Source organism: Strix aluco, chromosome 8 (assembly GCF_031877795.1).
Source record: "Strix aluco isolate bStrAlu1 chromosome 8, bStrAlu1.hap1, whole genome shotgun sequence".
In the NCBI taxonomy this organism is placed as follows: domain Eukaryota; kingdom Metazoa; phylum Chordata; class Aves; order Strigiformes; family Strigidae; genus Strix; species Strix aluco.
In genome coordinates, this window is record NC_133938.1 from 21,528,253 (window position 1) to 21,542,937 (window position 14,685).

At 38.9% G+C, this 14,685-nt stretch overlaps 1 protein-coding gene across 10 annotated transcripts in view; it reads right to left on the reverse strand.

Annotated features, from left to right (window-relative positions):
• FRRS1 (ferric chelate reductase 1) overlaps positions 1–14,685 on the reverse strand; it is a 33,979-nt gene that overhangs the window by 9,402 nt on the left and 9,892 nt on the right. Inside the window, exons 1-10 of one of the 10 annotated variants that reach the window (XM_074832584.1) lie at positions 14,217–14,470; positions 13,336–13,429; positions 6,545–6,740; positions 6,185–6,321; positions 4,826–4,920; positions 4,023–4,173; positions 3,013–3,192; positions 2,020–2,118; positions 1,323–1,470; positions 665–781 (exon numbers count right to left, since the gene is read on the reverse strand). In XM_074832584.1, coding sequence (XP_074688685.1) covers positions 665–781; positions 1,323–1,470; positions 2,020–2,118; positions 3,013–3,192; positions 4,023–4,173; positions 4,826–4,920; positions 6,185–6,321; positions 6,545–6,740 — 1,123 coding nt within the window. In that variant the 5' untranslated portion in view covers positions 13,336–13,429; positions 14,217–14,470. The other 9 variants (XM_074832580.1, XM_074832583.1, XM_074832587.1 and 6 more) reach the window with 9 other exon arrangements.

A 14,685-nucleotide genomic window follows, 5' to 3' on the forward strand; every position in this document is an offset into this window, starting at 1 on the left:
TTAATCAGCTGGTTCAGACTACGATTTTATAGCATTTACCTTCCTAGAGGGCAAAAACATCCATATAAAAGATAATCATACTATGTCCACACAGCACAACAGAGCAGCTCTAGCTACTGCACATTTCATACGCACCAGTACAGTCAGTACATACTGGTGAGAGATGATGTTCTGTCACCAACTTAACATCAGAGGATGAAAAGTGACATTTTTTACAGTTTGACAAAGAATGAGTGATAGTTCTTCATGGGCCTCATTTAAAGTCCAGTACTGTGAGAGAAAAAATTCTCAACTTCAATGGCTCTGAAGTGTCAAGCTGAGGGGTTTCTCATTTCAAATAGAATTAAACCAATAACACAACTAGAACAAATTAAACCAGAGAGAAAGAGGTAAACAAGAACAAGTCCTAATTATAAATTTAAGAGAAAAGGCAAATGCAGGTTCATTTTTCTGGGCAAAAATTATCTTATAATGCTGTTCTTTAAAAATTACTAATAACTTTACTCTGTCTTCACAGTCTCAGATCTTGCTAGCCAACAGTATATGTAACATGAGTGCCAGAAAGACAAGAGGAAATACCTACTCTGCAATAGTGAGGAAAAATTAAACTTTGCAGTCTCGGCAAGCCTTGAACTGAAAGACAAAACTAGAAGTTGCAGCTTACCATGAGCCTTGAGAAGTTGAGGGGACCGGGAACCTCCAATATCCTGAGGAAGGCCTGTGACATTGTACATTCCATTGGTGATCAGAGGCTGACGACGATGCTTATATATTAGTCCACCTAAGCAGTGAGATAGTGGTTTATTTATGGCTGATGAAAGCCACTTCACTTGTAAGCGTGCCTGCTCCTTATTTATGAATGCAAGCCCTGTTGTGACCACTGAGCATAATCATACAAACTAAATTTCTGACACACAATATGACAAGAACTTAAGATGAACCTAAGCTGTCTTGCATACTTAATGTACAAGAACCAACTCACCCCTCTACAGAAAATAGCTTCCTCCACTACACACACAAGACGTGAAGAATAATTCCCTTTGATGCCAATCTCCATTTTAAAAAGATGTGGCCAGCTCTCAAGAAGCTACCAGTTCCTAGCATCAAGGGGGCATACAACACACGCATATGAGTGAGTTTACTACAGCTTGTAAAAGCAAACCCATGATCCAGAGAGGCAGTACAGAGACTGGATTAAGTGCTTCAAACTTGGAAAACCTTAGTTCAGATATTAATTCTCAGCTAAACTGTATCTTACATAAGGGTTACTAACTCATTTAGAGCTGTTCAAAGAAAAGCAATCATATGTAAGTCAAGTTTACCTTCACTAGCTTCCCCATCTGCCAGAAAGATGTAGTAACTGCCATCCAGATTAAATCTCCCTTTGTAAGCAGGAAGACAAATACTCCTTCTGAAAGAACACTGAAGAACACCATCCACAAGCCTCCATGACACATCTTCAAGGGCATTCTGTGAAATAGGAGACATTTCATACTCAGTCTTTTCAGAAGGGCAGAGCAATTGGCTTAAAAGTAAGCCTGCAAAAGACAAGAGTGTCACTGGTGCACAAACCAAGAATGGCAGTGATCGCGGTGGGAGAGATAAAAATCTCTTGCTTACCAACTTAGAAGGTATGTCAGTAAGTCAACACAGCAGCATAAGGGTTGAACTTATTACCAGCATTTTTTCCAGCCCATAACAACTTCCCCTTCCCTTTCAACCTTTAACCCAAGATGTACCAATTGCAGCTGCAGCTCTAGCAAAAGAACTGAGTAATAATGGGCATAAAAGAGTTCCTCAATAGAGTGAGCTCCCATCGCATGACTCATTTTTAAAAATTAAATTCAGACTTCCAAACATTTACCAGGAAGTAGGAGCCCAACCAACATCACCTTAAAGTGTTATGGATCACTTTACTATTTAAAACTGCTGTGCAAAATAAAAGCACAAAGCAGCAGCATACCGTTCGTTACTTCAAACCTACATTTGTGGAAGTGTCTTAGTTGTTTTCAAATGTACCTCTGAATACAAAACAGGAGGACTTCGCCCCTTCAGATAGGCAGTGCTTACGTAAACATGGTGGTCCTCATTAACACACAGATATGCATCATCACCACCCTAGAGAGTTTAAAAGAACAAGGTATTTATAGCCCAATAAAAACTACTACTGGCAGTCGTCAAAAGCTCTCTGATTTAATATATGCAACAAGACCCGAGACAGATTTCTCTAGCTGTCAAGCTATTATTCCCCAGCTTTCAAACACTTCAGCATTACAGAGGAACCACATTACGTCAAAGATGACACATAGTAAGGCACATTATGATTTATACTCCACCGCTCCCAAGGTAACAACCATATTATCAGAAGTTTCTTTAGCTATTTAGAATTTACTAAATTAACCAGACAAGACAGAGATGGATGTTGATGTTATTTAAAAACCCTCTTTAGTTAAAAGTTTGTTTTCCTCATAGCTGTGAAGACAAGTATTGTTAAGAATCAAGTGTTCTTGTGTTAGGGACATGAATGTAAATAGCATCTCCTTTGTGCAACACTTAGTTTATGGATTATGCATCTGTCAACAGCATTGTCCCTTCACTTTAACACCAATTAGAAAAAAGGGTCTCTCAACACTTTTTTTTAAATTGAATGGAGTCTCTCCTGCACAAACAATGATGAAATGCAAATGGTTTTCAGAAAGCATAGCAACTCAGCTTCTGGCAGGTGAGGGTTTTTAGCTAGGTAACAAAGACTGATATAACCAGAAATTTTGGTCAGCTACTGTGCAATCAGATAAGGTGGATTCTGCTAAAACAAGGAAGTTTGACTGTAAATGGTCAATCCTGAACTAGAACTGAATATCCACCTATAAAATGCAATCTGTGCCTCGGTGCTATGGGAGAGAAGTTACTTTGTGTGACATCTACCAGCATTTCAGTTTTCCATATGCAAGTTTTGCTAGACAGTATACTAAGATCACAAAAGCAACTAAAGAATTAAAATAGGACACTCACCATCCACTGGTCATGGGACAATGCAAATGCTAAATATCCTTCACTTGGACCACTCATTTCAATAAATACTGAACTCTTCTCTTGTTGGAAGGACAGAAAAAAACAGGAAGCACTTTCAGGATCACAGTTTGAAGGGTTCCTAATGCAGAACTTCATACTTCCACAACCTGATGCATTAAACTAGACAATTAAGCAAACAATCAAGTCATAAGCAATGAGTGTCCCCTCCTCTTCCTCCCCTTCTACCCCGTTCTAGAAGCAAGCATACAAGGAACAGCAAAGAAATGCCACCTTGTCTACATACTAATCTTTTAACCTATCCGTACAATTACCCCAGGACTAGCAGGTAAAATGATGGTGAGTTCCAAGCTGTGCTTTTACTCAAGTTGAATTTTCACTTTAAAGATATTGTGATAGAATAACTTCGAAAAAAAAAACTTTAGATAAAAACTTCCTTTGGTTTAATTTTTAGAGAGGTAATATCAGCTGTAGGATGAGGGATAAAAGACGGGAAGACCAGCTTTTCATTTCCTTTTTAAAGTAGGAATTCCAATGATACACAATGAGAAAATACCTGGATTAAAAGTCACACTTATTCTGGATCAAATAGTGATGCTTGCTCAATCCAGTCAAGAATCAGTAGATGTCAGTAACACAGAAGAACTCACAGAATGAAGTTTCTGAGCCTCCAGTTACTAAATAGGAAGTTATTAGTGAAGACCAGAGCAAGTCGTCTCCCATCTCTCTTCCCAGGCATGCATAATATTTTCTGATCATTAAGTTCTAAATGTTTTATCAACCTTCTGACCCGTGTGTGGTGTGACATTTAACCCACACAAGTTTCAGGCAACTCAACTAACACAAGACAGTACCTGTCTATGTTCTTGGTCTCTGATATCCAAGTTACTCATCCATCATCTCTCTGTTAATAGGCTGTATCAATGTGATTTTATTAAATTCCATTGATTACAAGCATTAAAGATAGCATTATTCAGGTTACAATTACTTACTGGCTTTGATAAGTAGGAAATCAGGTGTGAAGTTGACATAGCCTCTGATGTTGCATGCAAGGGTGTTGTTGGGGATGGTACATTAGGCTGAGAAACAATGGGACCAGGAATCTTCACCCAGAAAGTCTTGTATTTCTTTACAACTGTGGCTCTTAAACACAACACACAGAGAGTCATTACTGAATACATCAACAGTTGATTGTTACTTTAAAACAAGGAAAAGCTTCTATAGTTTGTACAACTTATTTGCAAAACCCCCATCTTTATGCAGACCTCTACCATTTCAGGGATTAAAGTAGGAAAATATCTGAAATCTCAGTGGAAAAATAATTTTAAAACATACTACTTCATGTTCCACTGGATATAAGAAACATTCATGTCTACGGCACAGATTACAACCTCAGAGGAGAGTTGCATAGCTTTTATTCATTAGTTCTCAAAAACCTAGTAGTATAACAGAGGGTATGCATACCATTTTGTTAGGTACAAGCACAGAAAAAGATTCTTAACACTGTATCTTACAGGCATGAGAAGTGAGCAGTTAACTAGAAATACTAAAGAAACCAATCTCCAAATCCCCTTCTACTCTCCCCACAAAAATGAAAATAATCACCTCCAGGCTTTCCCTAAAGAACAAGTGTCTGCATTAGTGTAAACTCCACAGCGAGCAAGAGGTGTTGACTTTTCAGGCCATTAGTTCAAGGATACTTCTCAGTTGTTGACCAATAATCAAAACAGAGAATGCTACAGGTTTACCTTATTTGCATGTTAATAAAACTAGAACTAATACTAGATTTACTTACAGAAACTGTACACGTTTTGGTGCATTTCCAGGAGCAATCCAATAAACTTTTATGTGTTTCTTTTTTGCTTTATTTGTGTGACTGACAGCTGAATTCTGAAAACACACACATATCAAGAGTTACACAGTGGATATGCACTAAGGAGATTTCAGCTAACAAACAGTCATCATAGGCTGCAGCTAAATCCTAAACAGACACCACACTGTTACACTGCACAGATGCAGTGCAACTGGCTTTTCCTCATGATCCCAGTCACCATCAACTCAGATGAAGTCTACCACTGAAACTTATATATACTAACAAACTTCTAGCCTTAAAGGAACAACTAGAGGTCTTTCAATCCAGAAGACTCCAGTGATGAGAGGTGCCTGCAGCATTTATGCAGAAATGGTGTGATAACCCTTCAGTTTTTTGATAGTAAAATAATGCTCCATTTTTTGGTAGTAAGAGCATGAAGGGACAGTGCAATGACTGTACAGAGAGAACAGAATTAGTATTCCCGAGGACAAAAATCAAGAATAGTCTTGGGGTCAGACAGCTATTTGCACAAGATAAACATATCAGACACAGCACTGAACTAAGTCCTCTGAGCACAGAGGGCACGATCCAGACATCCCCATGGCTTTACAGCACTGATGAATGCATTAATTGGATGCCACTGGGTGGCAGGTGGTAGAAGGGGATAGAAAAACAATACATCTAGGCACATTAAGAACTTGGTCTACACCAGCTCTGATGACACTGTGCATGTTCATGAAGTTCAAGGCAGTTGCTGAAACACTAGAGTTCACATCTCTTGCACATGAAGCAGAATCAATTTATCTAAAACTGATATCGAAGATTGTGATCTAACCTGTTAATAAGAAGGCTCCATTAACAGTAACTGATGGAGCAACACTAAAGATAATAGCCTATTTTAGTGTTTGTTCACCACAGTAACTGCCCTAAACTTTTCTTGTTCTAAGACATTTTCTCTGTCCTAAGACATTTTCTCTGTCCTAACAAGCATGGTAAATGATTGATAACTCTCCTCTTCAAAGCAAACAGAGTACGCTCTCCTCTTTTTAATATTAAGTACAATATCCAGGAATACAGTACATTCACTGTGCACAAATAAAAATTGTTATGAATGCTGCATCTTCTTGCAGCAGTCAATAGCCTTCCATCACCATAGTTTAAGTGGCTTGTAAGAATAGTCTGATAGAGTTGCAGTGAGCCGTGCCTCTATATTGCAAGTTGGACCAATTTTCTGAGAGTCTGAACTAAAAGATTACATAGCTTAGCTCTGTCCTATTACAGACATGGTCTAGTACAAACACCTCAGTGCCTGACGTCCCATTTTAAGACACTAGACTATACCTTGGTACGGCCACATGTCAGAAGCTGAGAAAGTCTCCGGTCAACTAACATGAAGGAACCAACTGCAGGGCTATCCAGGTGTTCTGCATCCCGGGCTTGAATGAAAAATCCTTCAAAATCTGGTCCAGACAGGTGAACTGAAGCAAGAAAAAAAATAAAAAGGAAGCTGAAATATCTTCCAGAGGAAAAATGAAATATTTCAGCAATGACCACCAGAAGCTCATTTTACAAGTACTGAATAAGTGGATCACCTAAGCAAGATTCAACTGCTTAGATGGATCTAGTGTAGCTAACCAAGTAAAGACATGCTAAAACACAAAGAAACAGTAAAGTAAACTCTTCAGCTGTAAGTGACAATACCTTCTATGTTGTCCCCTGGTTTAAATTCAGTCCTATTCACAGTAATGGTGTGCTCAGGTAACAGTTGTGGAGAGCTACCATGACAAGGTATCATACTAGTGCAGGCTTCTCTTACTTTTCCACTTGGATAGCCATCCACAGATGCATAGAAGCAAATAAACATCCAAACAGCAAAAGCAAGGCCAGGCAGCTCCATCTATGCAAAATAAGAATTACAGGCAATTAAATACAATAAACACATTAGAGGTCACCACTCACCTTTAGAGGAGTCAGTTGAATACTAAAATTTAAAAATATGTTTACAACAAAAGCAGGCATGAGAAGACACCATTCCCAGATGCAGAAGCTAAAAGGAATGCGTGCTTCTGGTAACTGCCAGACTTCGCAAGAAATGTTCACAGATACCATGTTTCAAGCCATCAAGAGTACAGATAATAATACATGGATCTCTCCATCCACCGGGTGGATTATTTCTCTCATTGCATTTTGACATCACTTTTAAAATTTCTTTTGCTTACACCTCTCCTATTCTCTCTCTCAAAACAAAATCCCAAGTTCCTTAAACATGTGCACAGGACTGATGGATCTTAAAACATGTTTCATTGACATATAAAGGTCCACAGTACTGAGGAACTACACAGCTAGTACGAAGCCCACTCTTTATTAATCAGAGCTCCAAACTGTGCATCGTTGCAGACTGCCTTTAGTTTCCACAACTCGTGTCTATTTCTTTGCATATGACAAATACTTCCCAGGCAACAAGTTCTTCTTTCTGCAGGGAAACTAAGGTTGCCAAATGTCAGATACAGATTTCATACACACAAAACAGTGAGAATTTGGTATAAAGATTTAGACAAAGAAATATATGTTTGTTGAGACAAGCAGAAGACTTTCTTTGAACTCTTCCTTATGGATATTGGTCCTCCAGACAATTAGTCAAACAGTATCACCACTTGTCACACTCTCATTAAGGGAACAGCATGCGTGAAAAACATGTGGGGTAGTAGGACCCAAGAGTCTAAAAGAGTTATATGAACCCCTAATCCCAGCATTCATCATACAGTGTTTTGCTCTGCCACAATACTGTTTTCAAAAAAGCTGTGGTGTTTTGTTAACTCAGCATTATGCACGGTTTACAGTTGTATCGCTGTTTACAGAACGCCTTAGCCAACAAGAATTTGCACATCCAAAAGGTTGGGTGAACAGAGAAACTTCTTTTCAGTCCTTAGGCACAAGAAGTGGGGTTATCAGCTCTAGTAGGACATACACCAGGCAAGTAGGCCTGTCTTCTGGAAGAGCCATGTCCATTTTGCACCAAGTGATAACAAGTATCAGGTTATGAAGTTCCCTGACAGCATGCATGGACATGAAGATAAGAAAGGCACAGAGCCACTTCAGACTGAACTCCGATACCTAAAAAGCAGTCAAATAAAGACAAGGCATGTCATTAGTTTTACACACTCTCTAAGAGTCATCAATATTAACTTTTCCAAAGTTCTCATCCACAACATCCAGAGGAATGCTACATTTGTACTTCAACATAAGTGCTCCTCAGCAACCTTACACCAGTAAATAAAAAAAAAAAAAAATCAGAGGGGAAAGGGGGTTATACAGTTACATTTCAGGAACCAGAAGAAAAAAAAAAATCCTACACTCAACTCCTCCCAAATACTCACGACAACATTATGACAGTATCTTTAACTTCAAGTTAAAGTAAGCCTTTCCTTCTAGTTGCAATACTTCTCCAAACTGTCAAAAATCAACATAATTTTATTCATAAGTTAATGAAGCTAAAAACTAAGGTTCTGTACAATGGTGGCATTAAAGCAGCTTTTATACATACCAGTGAAATCATCAAAACAAGTTGCTGCCAGAAGAGGTAAGGCTGCATACCGCAGAGACAAGAAAAAGGGTAGGTTAGTACTCTAGTTTAAGTAGCAAAGGATGTGGTAGGGATTTAAAATGAAACAAGAAACATTCTTTGCCAGACTCAGAAGCGAAGGAGGAAGAAGCAGAGATGAAAAAGGCCAAAATCTGAAAGAAGTACTGTACTGAAGAGCAATTTTTTAAAACATTTTTTATTTTTTAAACAGAGTTAACCATAGAAGAGCAATCTTCTCTATAAACATTCAACAATGAGGGCTAGATTCTATAAAGAATAGTAATTTCCATATTAAAATTTAGCCTTCCTCAAACAAGACTTACTCAGTTGCCTTGAGAAGTTCCTTTCCTCCTTTAATCTGGAAATACATTGTGGCACTCTACATTCTCCACTTACACAGCAAAAGAGGCAGAGGGAAGATGGGAAGCACTTTTATAACACCAATCACTCCGTGGTTAAAGATTTATTTTGAATTTTTAGGAAAATATCTCCAAAAGCATATTGTAGACAAAACAGTACAATATGTCAACATTCTAGTGAAGTCAATCTTTAAGAAATTATTCCTTAATTTTGGATTAAAGAACTCTGGACTTTAACTCAAATACCACAGTAAAACTCTTTTTATAACACAGTAGAACTTCATACTTAAAACTGTAGTTTGGAATGGCCAAAAATAGAAGTTTACACTCACTCATCTGCTGCCCCTAGTTCAGCTAGGATCTCACTGTGCCTCCCTACACCCTTTTGCAACATGCACACACACTCTCAGCCTTCAGCCTACAAGTTTCATAACAATCATAATGAGCAAGAAAGACAAGGACACAAAATCTGAATATACAGGAAGAAAGAGGGGAAATCCAAGAGATGTCCAGAACTTCCTCCTACAGGCAGGTTTGGATGTCTCCTTTAGCTCTAAAAAACCACCTGTTACAACAACAGAAAACAGTATGTCATGCCCTTGTGCATATGGCAGTCTGGCCAAGAGAAAGAAAGAGTTAGTCTGGAAAGCTAAGCACATATCATTAGTAGACCAAAACCAAACAATATTTAAAAAAAACCAAACACCTAAGGAAGATACCTAGTTAAACTAATGAACCAGCAATAAGCAATTCTGAGAAGGGACAAGAAAAAGTATACTCAGGCTGAAGATCAATAAGCAATTATATTCATCCTCAGCCAAGTATTTGCACAACAGATCATCTGCTTTGCTGAACAAAAAAACACCCCAACCAAAGTCAGCCACTGGCAAGCAACAAGTCACTCCTATATGAAAAACAGTCACCTCTTTCTCTGTAAGATTACATGGTTTCCTCTTCTCTCTGATTAAGAGTTCTACAGCTATGATAGTGTTAATTCCCTCTAAGTGATGTTATCAGGAATGACTGCTTTTTTAGATATTTAGCATGTCATATATACCACAATGCAGAACATTTAGTTATTTAGAATTAGAGGAGTAACTAGCTTTAAAGTTTTAACTAATCACACACAGAGGTAAAGGAGTCAAGGTTTCCAGTAAGTGAACATGCAATAAACTGTGGAATATGTGACTTTTTTTTCTGATATTCCTCTTTGCAGGAAAAACAGAGGAAGACAAATCTCACAACTACATACACAAGTACAACCCTGAAAAAAAAAGTGTTAGGATTAATGGCATGGAAATGATTCGTTACAGAGAGGTTAGGTTCAGGAAAGCTGAAGTGTGATACATGAATCATGCTTAACCTTGCAACAAAAGAATAAATGCCTTTTGAAGATTAAGGTAAAAAAAAAAAAAAACAACAACAACAACCAAAACAGTTCTCCACCTGTATCAACAAGGACCCAAGAGACTGATCAAAAATGTCACATCTTACAGAACTGTTACTCACTCTTTTATTCTACTCCTCCCAGAAACACGTCTGAATTAAAAACAGTTAATTTGTGTTCTAATAAAGATGAATCAGCAGATCTCTGCAAGATCGTCTTTTCTAGATAAGAACAACATAACTGCGTCAAAACCTTAAATCACCAAGCATTGCCACTACAGCTAGATTCAAAACGAGAATCTATGTTAACTCAAGTTTTGAGGCGTGTAAGCTGTTGAACAGCCTGCCATTACCAATAGCATTTGAAAATACTCTCAGTTTCCACTATAACTTATTATAAATTGTAGATTTGTCCTTCTTGACAGATTTTGCTTGCAAGTTGTATTAAGAAGCCTTGGACACAGCGGCTTATTTATAACCCTTTGAAATACAACTACTCATTGGTGACAGCCTATGAGTTAACAGTCAAGTTCCCTGTACTAAAGAGGAATAGGAATAATTGACTTCGGGACAGAAGCATAATGATGTTTAAAAACATAAGAGCTAATTCCTGTGGCATAATTCCTGCAGCATTTTTCAATTGGCAATTCTCCAGTGTTTTTTCTAACTTACTATCATTTGAGCAGCCTGGAAGAACAAAAGGGAGTTTAAGGATTTCTGCACTACCCAGTGTCTTGGTTTCCAAGATAAATGCATTGCACTGAAATGCTCGTGTTAACCGAGGGCCTGAGAACACATACAACCTCGTTCCTCTATCCTGTCTGAATGTCAGCCGCCCGCCATGCAGTAGCATGCATCAGTAAATGCCCCAGTCAAGGTTACAAGGATGTGCTACACAGCATACTAGCTCCATAGTCAGAACACAATCACGTAGCATTGACTGTTGATTTTACTTAGTCTTGTACTACAGACAGACTTCTCAGTACGTTGTGTACAACCAAAGACAGCGTAAGATCCAGGAGTCCTTTCTCTACAGATAAGATACTAGCGCACACCACACCGCTGCAGGATAAGACAATTACTCAAACCACTATGTTTTATACCTTTATTTAGAGTAGAAAAAAATACTTCAATACTCATTAGTTTGAAGCATGACTGCAAATATGTTATTCCCTCCCTCACCCTCCCTACTTAAATCTTCAGTATAATATGTAACTCATACCCCTGGCAGGAAAGAAAGCTTCAGAACAAGTTTGTTCAAAGAAATCTCATCCTTACCTGTAATTCTAATGGCGTTTCAAATACCATACTCTTGGGGTGGAGGGAGGGAAAGAATTATATACTTGAAGCCATTTACAGTACAGTCCTCTAATTAATACAAAGCCAAAAAATACGGAGTCATCTTCTCATCGTCCTTGATTGACTTTGGCAAAATGCTTTAGAAAGAATTTAAGCTTCTCCAAGGAAGCTGAGTAATCAAAGGGTCAGTATTTATTTCATATGGAACTTGATCATAACTGTAAAAATCAATTTCATACAGAGATTACACAATACTAACAGCTGACTTCTAAAGTAATTTGAAATTTCAAGGCAAGCATTTCTTGAGCCGTACTACCAAGTTACTTTATATGTTTGCTGGGCAGGTCAGAACTCAAGACAGAAGTAGAGTTTTTTGTTAGAGCACCCATTTTTGGGAACTTACAGTGCATACAATCCATCAGAAATTTGGAGAAAAGTCATGTAGAAAAATCAGAACGGGGTTCCAAAGGTACTCCCTGCATGGACAGTTAGTCCAACAGTAATGGGATTCAGAGCAGCTATTTAAAGTAAGAGGCAGTGAAAAAAACTTACTGAGAACCTACAACAGATACTCCTGAAAAAGTGAACAAGAAACAACCATTTCAGTTAGTATGAATAGAGATGAAGTAGCTAGCATTCTTCATACTTATGATGGATCATGTCAAGACAAGAATACCTCTGTGATAATTCAAACACTACCGGTTAAAGGCCAAAGTAATTATCTGTGAGTTAACCTCTAGAGATTCTGCCTGGGAAGGCAGATTGCAAAGAGAAATACAGGTTTGCTCGTAATAATACCTACCAGCTTCTGTAAAATTTCAATGCAATACAACTACACTTGTCTGAACATTTAGAATTTATCATCCCATTCATTCAGGAGTCATCTTCTCCTCCTCAGGAGGGAAAAGGAAAGAATAAAGAGTGGTTGGAATAAAGCGAGTGCTATAATTTTTGGAACAGAATCTTTAAAAGCCTGAACCAACCATACCAAAATTTAATGGGTATCTTTTCAAGATATTTAGTATACATGGGAACTTATTCTCCTGATTACATCTCATGGTTTTATGATAACTGGATTTGGATAAATGGAGAGCAGTAAGTTACTCCCTCCTGAATTGAAAAAACTCCTATGGTCCCTGAGGGTATTAACAGCTAAGAAAGCCCTAGTAGCCTAATTCCTCATGAGCACAACCTTCACATACAAACTCAGGATCTTTTCATAGAAGTTATCTTCTTTCAGCTCTTTAACAAAACTTGATTAGCTGCACAGTGTGAAATCTAAAACTACTTTCAGAGAGGAAGAGGAGATGAGATGAGGGGCAAGGCAAACATATTGCCAAATCAAAGGTACAAAAGCTATCATAGCCAGAACTTTTCTCCTGAGCACCATCAGATGAGAGCAAGCATAAAAAGAAAAAACCATCTAAATGAGAATAAGATGTATTAACAGAAGGTGTTTCTGCCATGTCTCTTTAGAACAGGCTCTTACAAAGCAAAAGCGGCCAGGCTTGCTGTCCAAGAGTCACCTTCTCCGTGAGTTCAGAAAGAGTTTGGGTTAACTTCTGTTCGTTTAAAGGTGCTCATATCACAACAGCTAGATTGAGCAAGGGCAGAAAACAAGTAGCATTCACATCCACAACTGCTCATTATTTTTAAAATGCAAACACACACACACTCTCATGCCCATAAAATGGCAAAACATACACACCTTAGCCTCTTCATCTTTCTACTCAGGAAACATTCAAGAAGAACTTCGAGGCTTGTGTGTTTCAAAATGAGTTTTTATAACAGGTTTTTTATAACAGCCAGTCCTTCCGCTACAGTGACTGAGTGCGAAGTAAAATTGCTATTGGCTTTCTACTTACAGTAATACAACTTATATTACTTTGTAACCTCTTCTATTTGACTTGCATCTAACAGCATCAATCTTTATCAGACCGAAGATCAGAGGAAGTTTGTCTGAAAGAAGAAACAGTACACACACAAAAAGGAAACATTCACAAGAGCCTTCTTTATGTCAGACACACATTTTATACTGCTTCCCAGGCTAAGCCCGCAAGACCTTACACCTCAGCTGAAATGCATGAAGCTGTAATGAAGCACTGACCCTGCAGCTTCCTTTACTTTGTCAGATGCACTTCCACAGACCTCAGAGAATATTAAGTAACTTTAATTGTCTTCTGGTGCAGTTAAGAAAAAACAAAAAAACAAAAAGAACCACCACAACTTTTGATAACTTCCTCCTCAAAGCACAAACTGGTGCAAATTTACAGCATGATTTTTAAAGCCTGTTATGCATTTACTCCCTATCAAAGAGACACTTCCTTTTAGAAGAAAAATATGCAACCTTACGAACAAATATAGTAGGTTTGTCTTTTTTCCATATATCCCACCAAGAACAAAAGAGGCAAGGATTCTGCCCTGTTCAGTTGTTTACTTCAATTATTTACTTTTCTGTTGGGCAGCTCCTCTGCATATAATCTTTAAGGCCCCAACTTTATGAACTTTTATCTATATGAAGAACCCGAAGTTGTAGGCTGATCTAAAAACGACATAGCTTGTTACTCCAACAAGCAAATCCAGCTACAGGATCAGCACATTTACCGTAACAGTAACCATAGAGCCATCTCCTATACACATTAATGAAAAAGCAAAATAAGAAATATTCACATAACATTAAGAAGCAAACGAGATTCAAGAGGACCACGGTCGGTGTGGCTTCCAGACAAAGTAAGTGATAGCTTACCTCTACTTGTTAAAGCAAACAGGCTTAGGAGTTTTCTCTAAAGCGATTTAGAAATGCTTGCATAAAAGGCAGCAGCTGCAAGGTGCTTTAAAGCTTCACCAGATTTCAATTTGCTTCACAGCTGCTACAGATATTCCATTAGACATATACAGTTTTCAAAGAGCTCGAGGAATCCACACTTGGAGCACTCCCTGGCGCCAGTCGATCTGAAGCGCCCGCAGCCACAGCAGCGCCCCAGCTAAAGCGGCCCCGCCCGCCGCGCACCGCCCTCGCCAGGCAGCCCCCGCTCCGCCGCCGCTCCCGCAGAAAAGGGCAGCGGGAAAGGCCCTGGCCCGGCCCCTCCCTCTGCCTGAGGCTCTCTCCGCGGCAGCGGTCGCTCTCCTGGCTGCGGGGGGCGGCCCCGCCACAGCCTCCCGCCGGCTGCGGCGGCGCGGAGAGGCCGCTGCTGAGTGCGGGCCCGGCTCGGTCC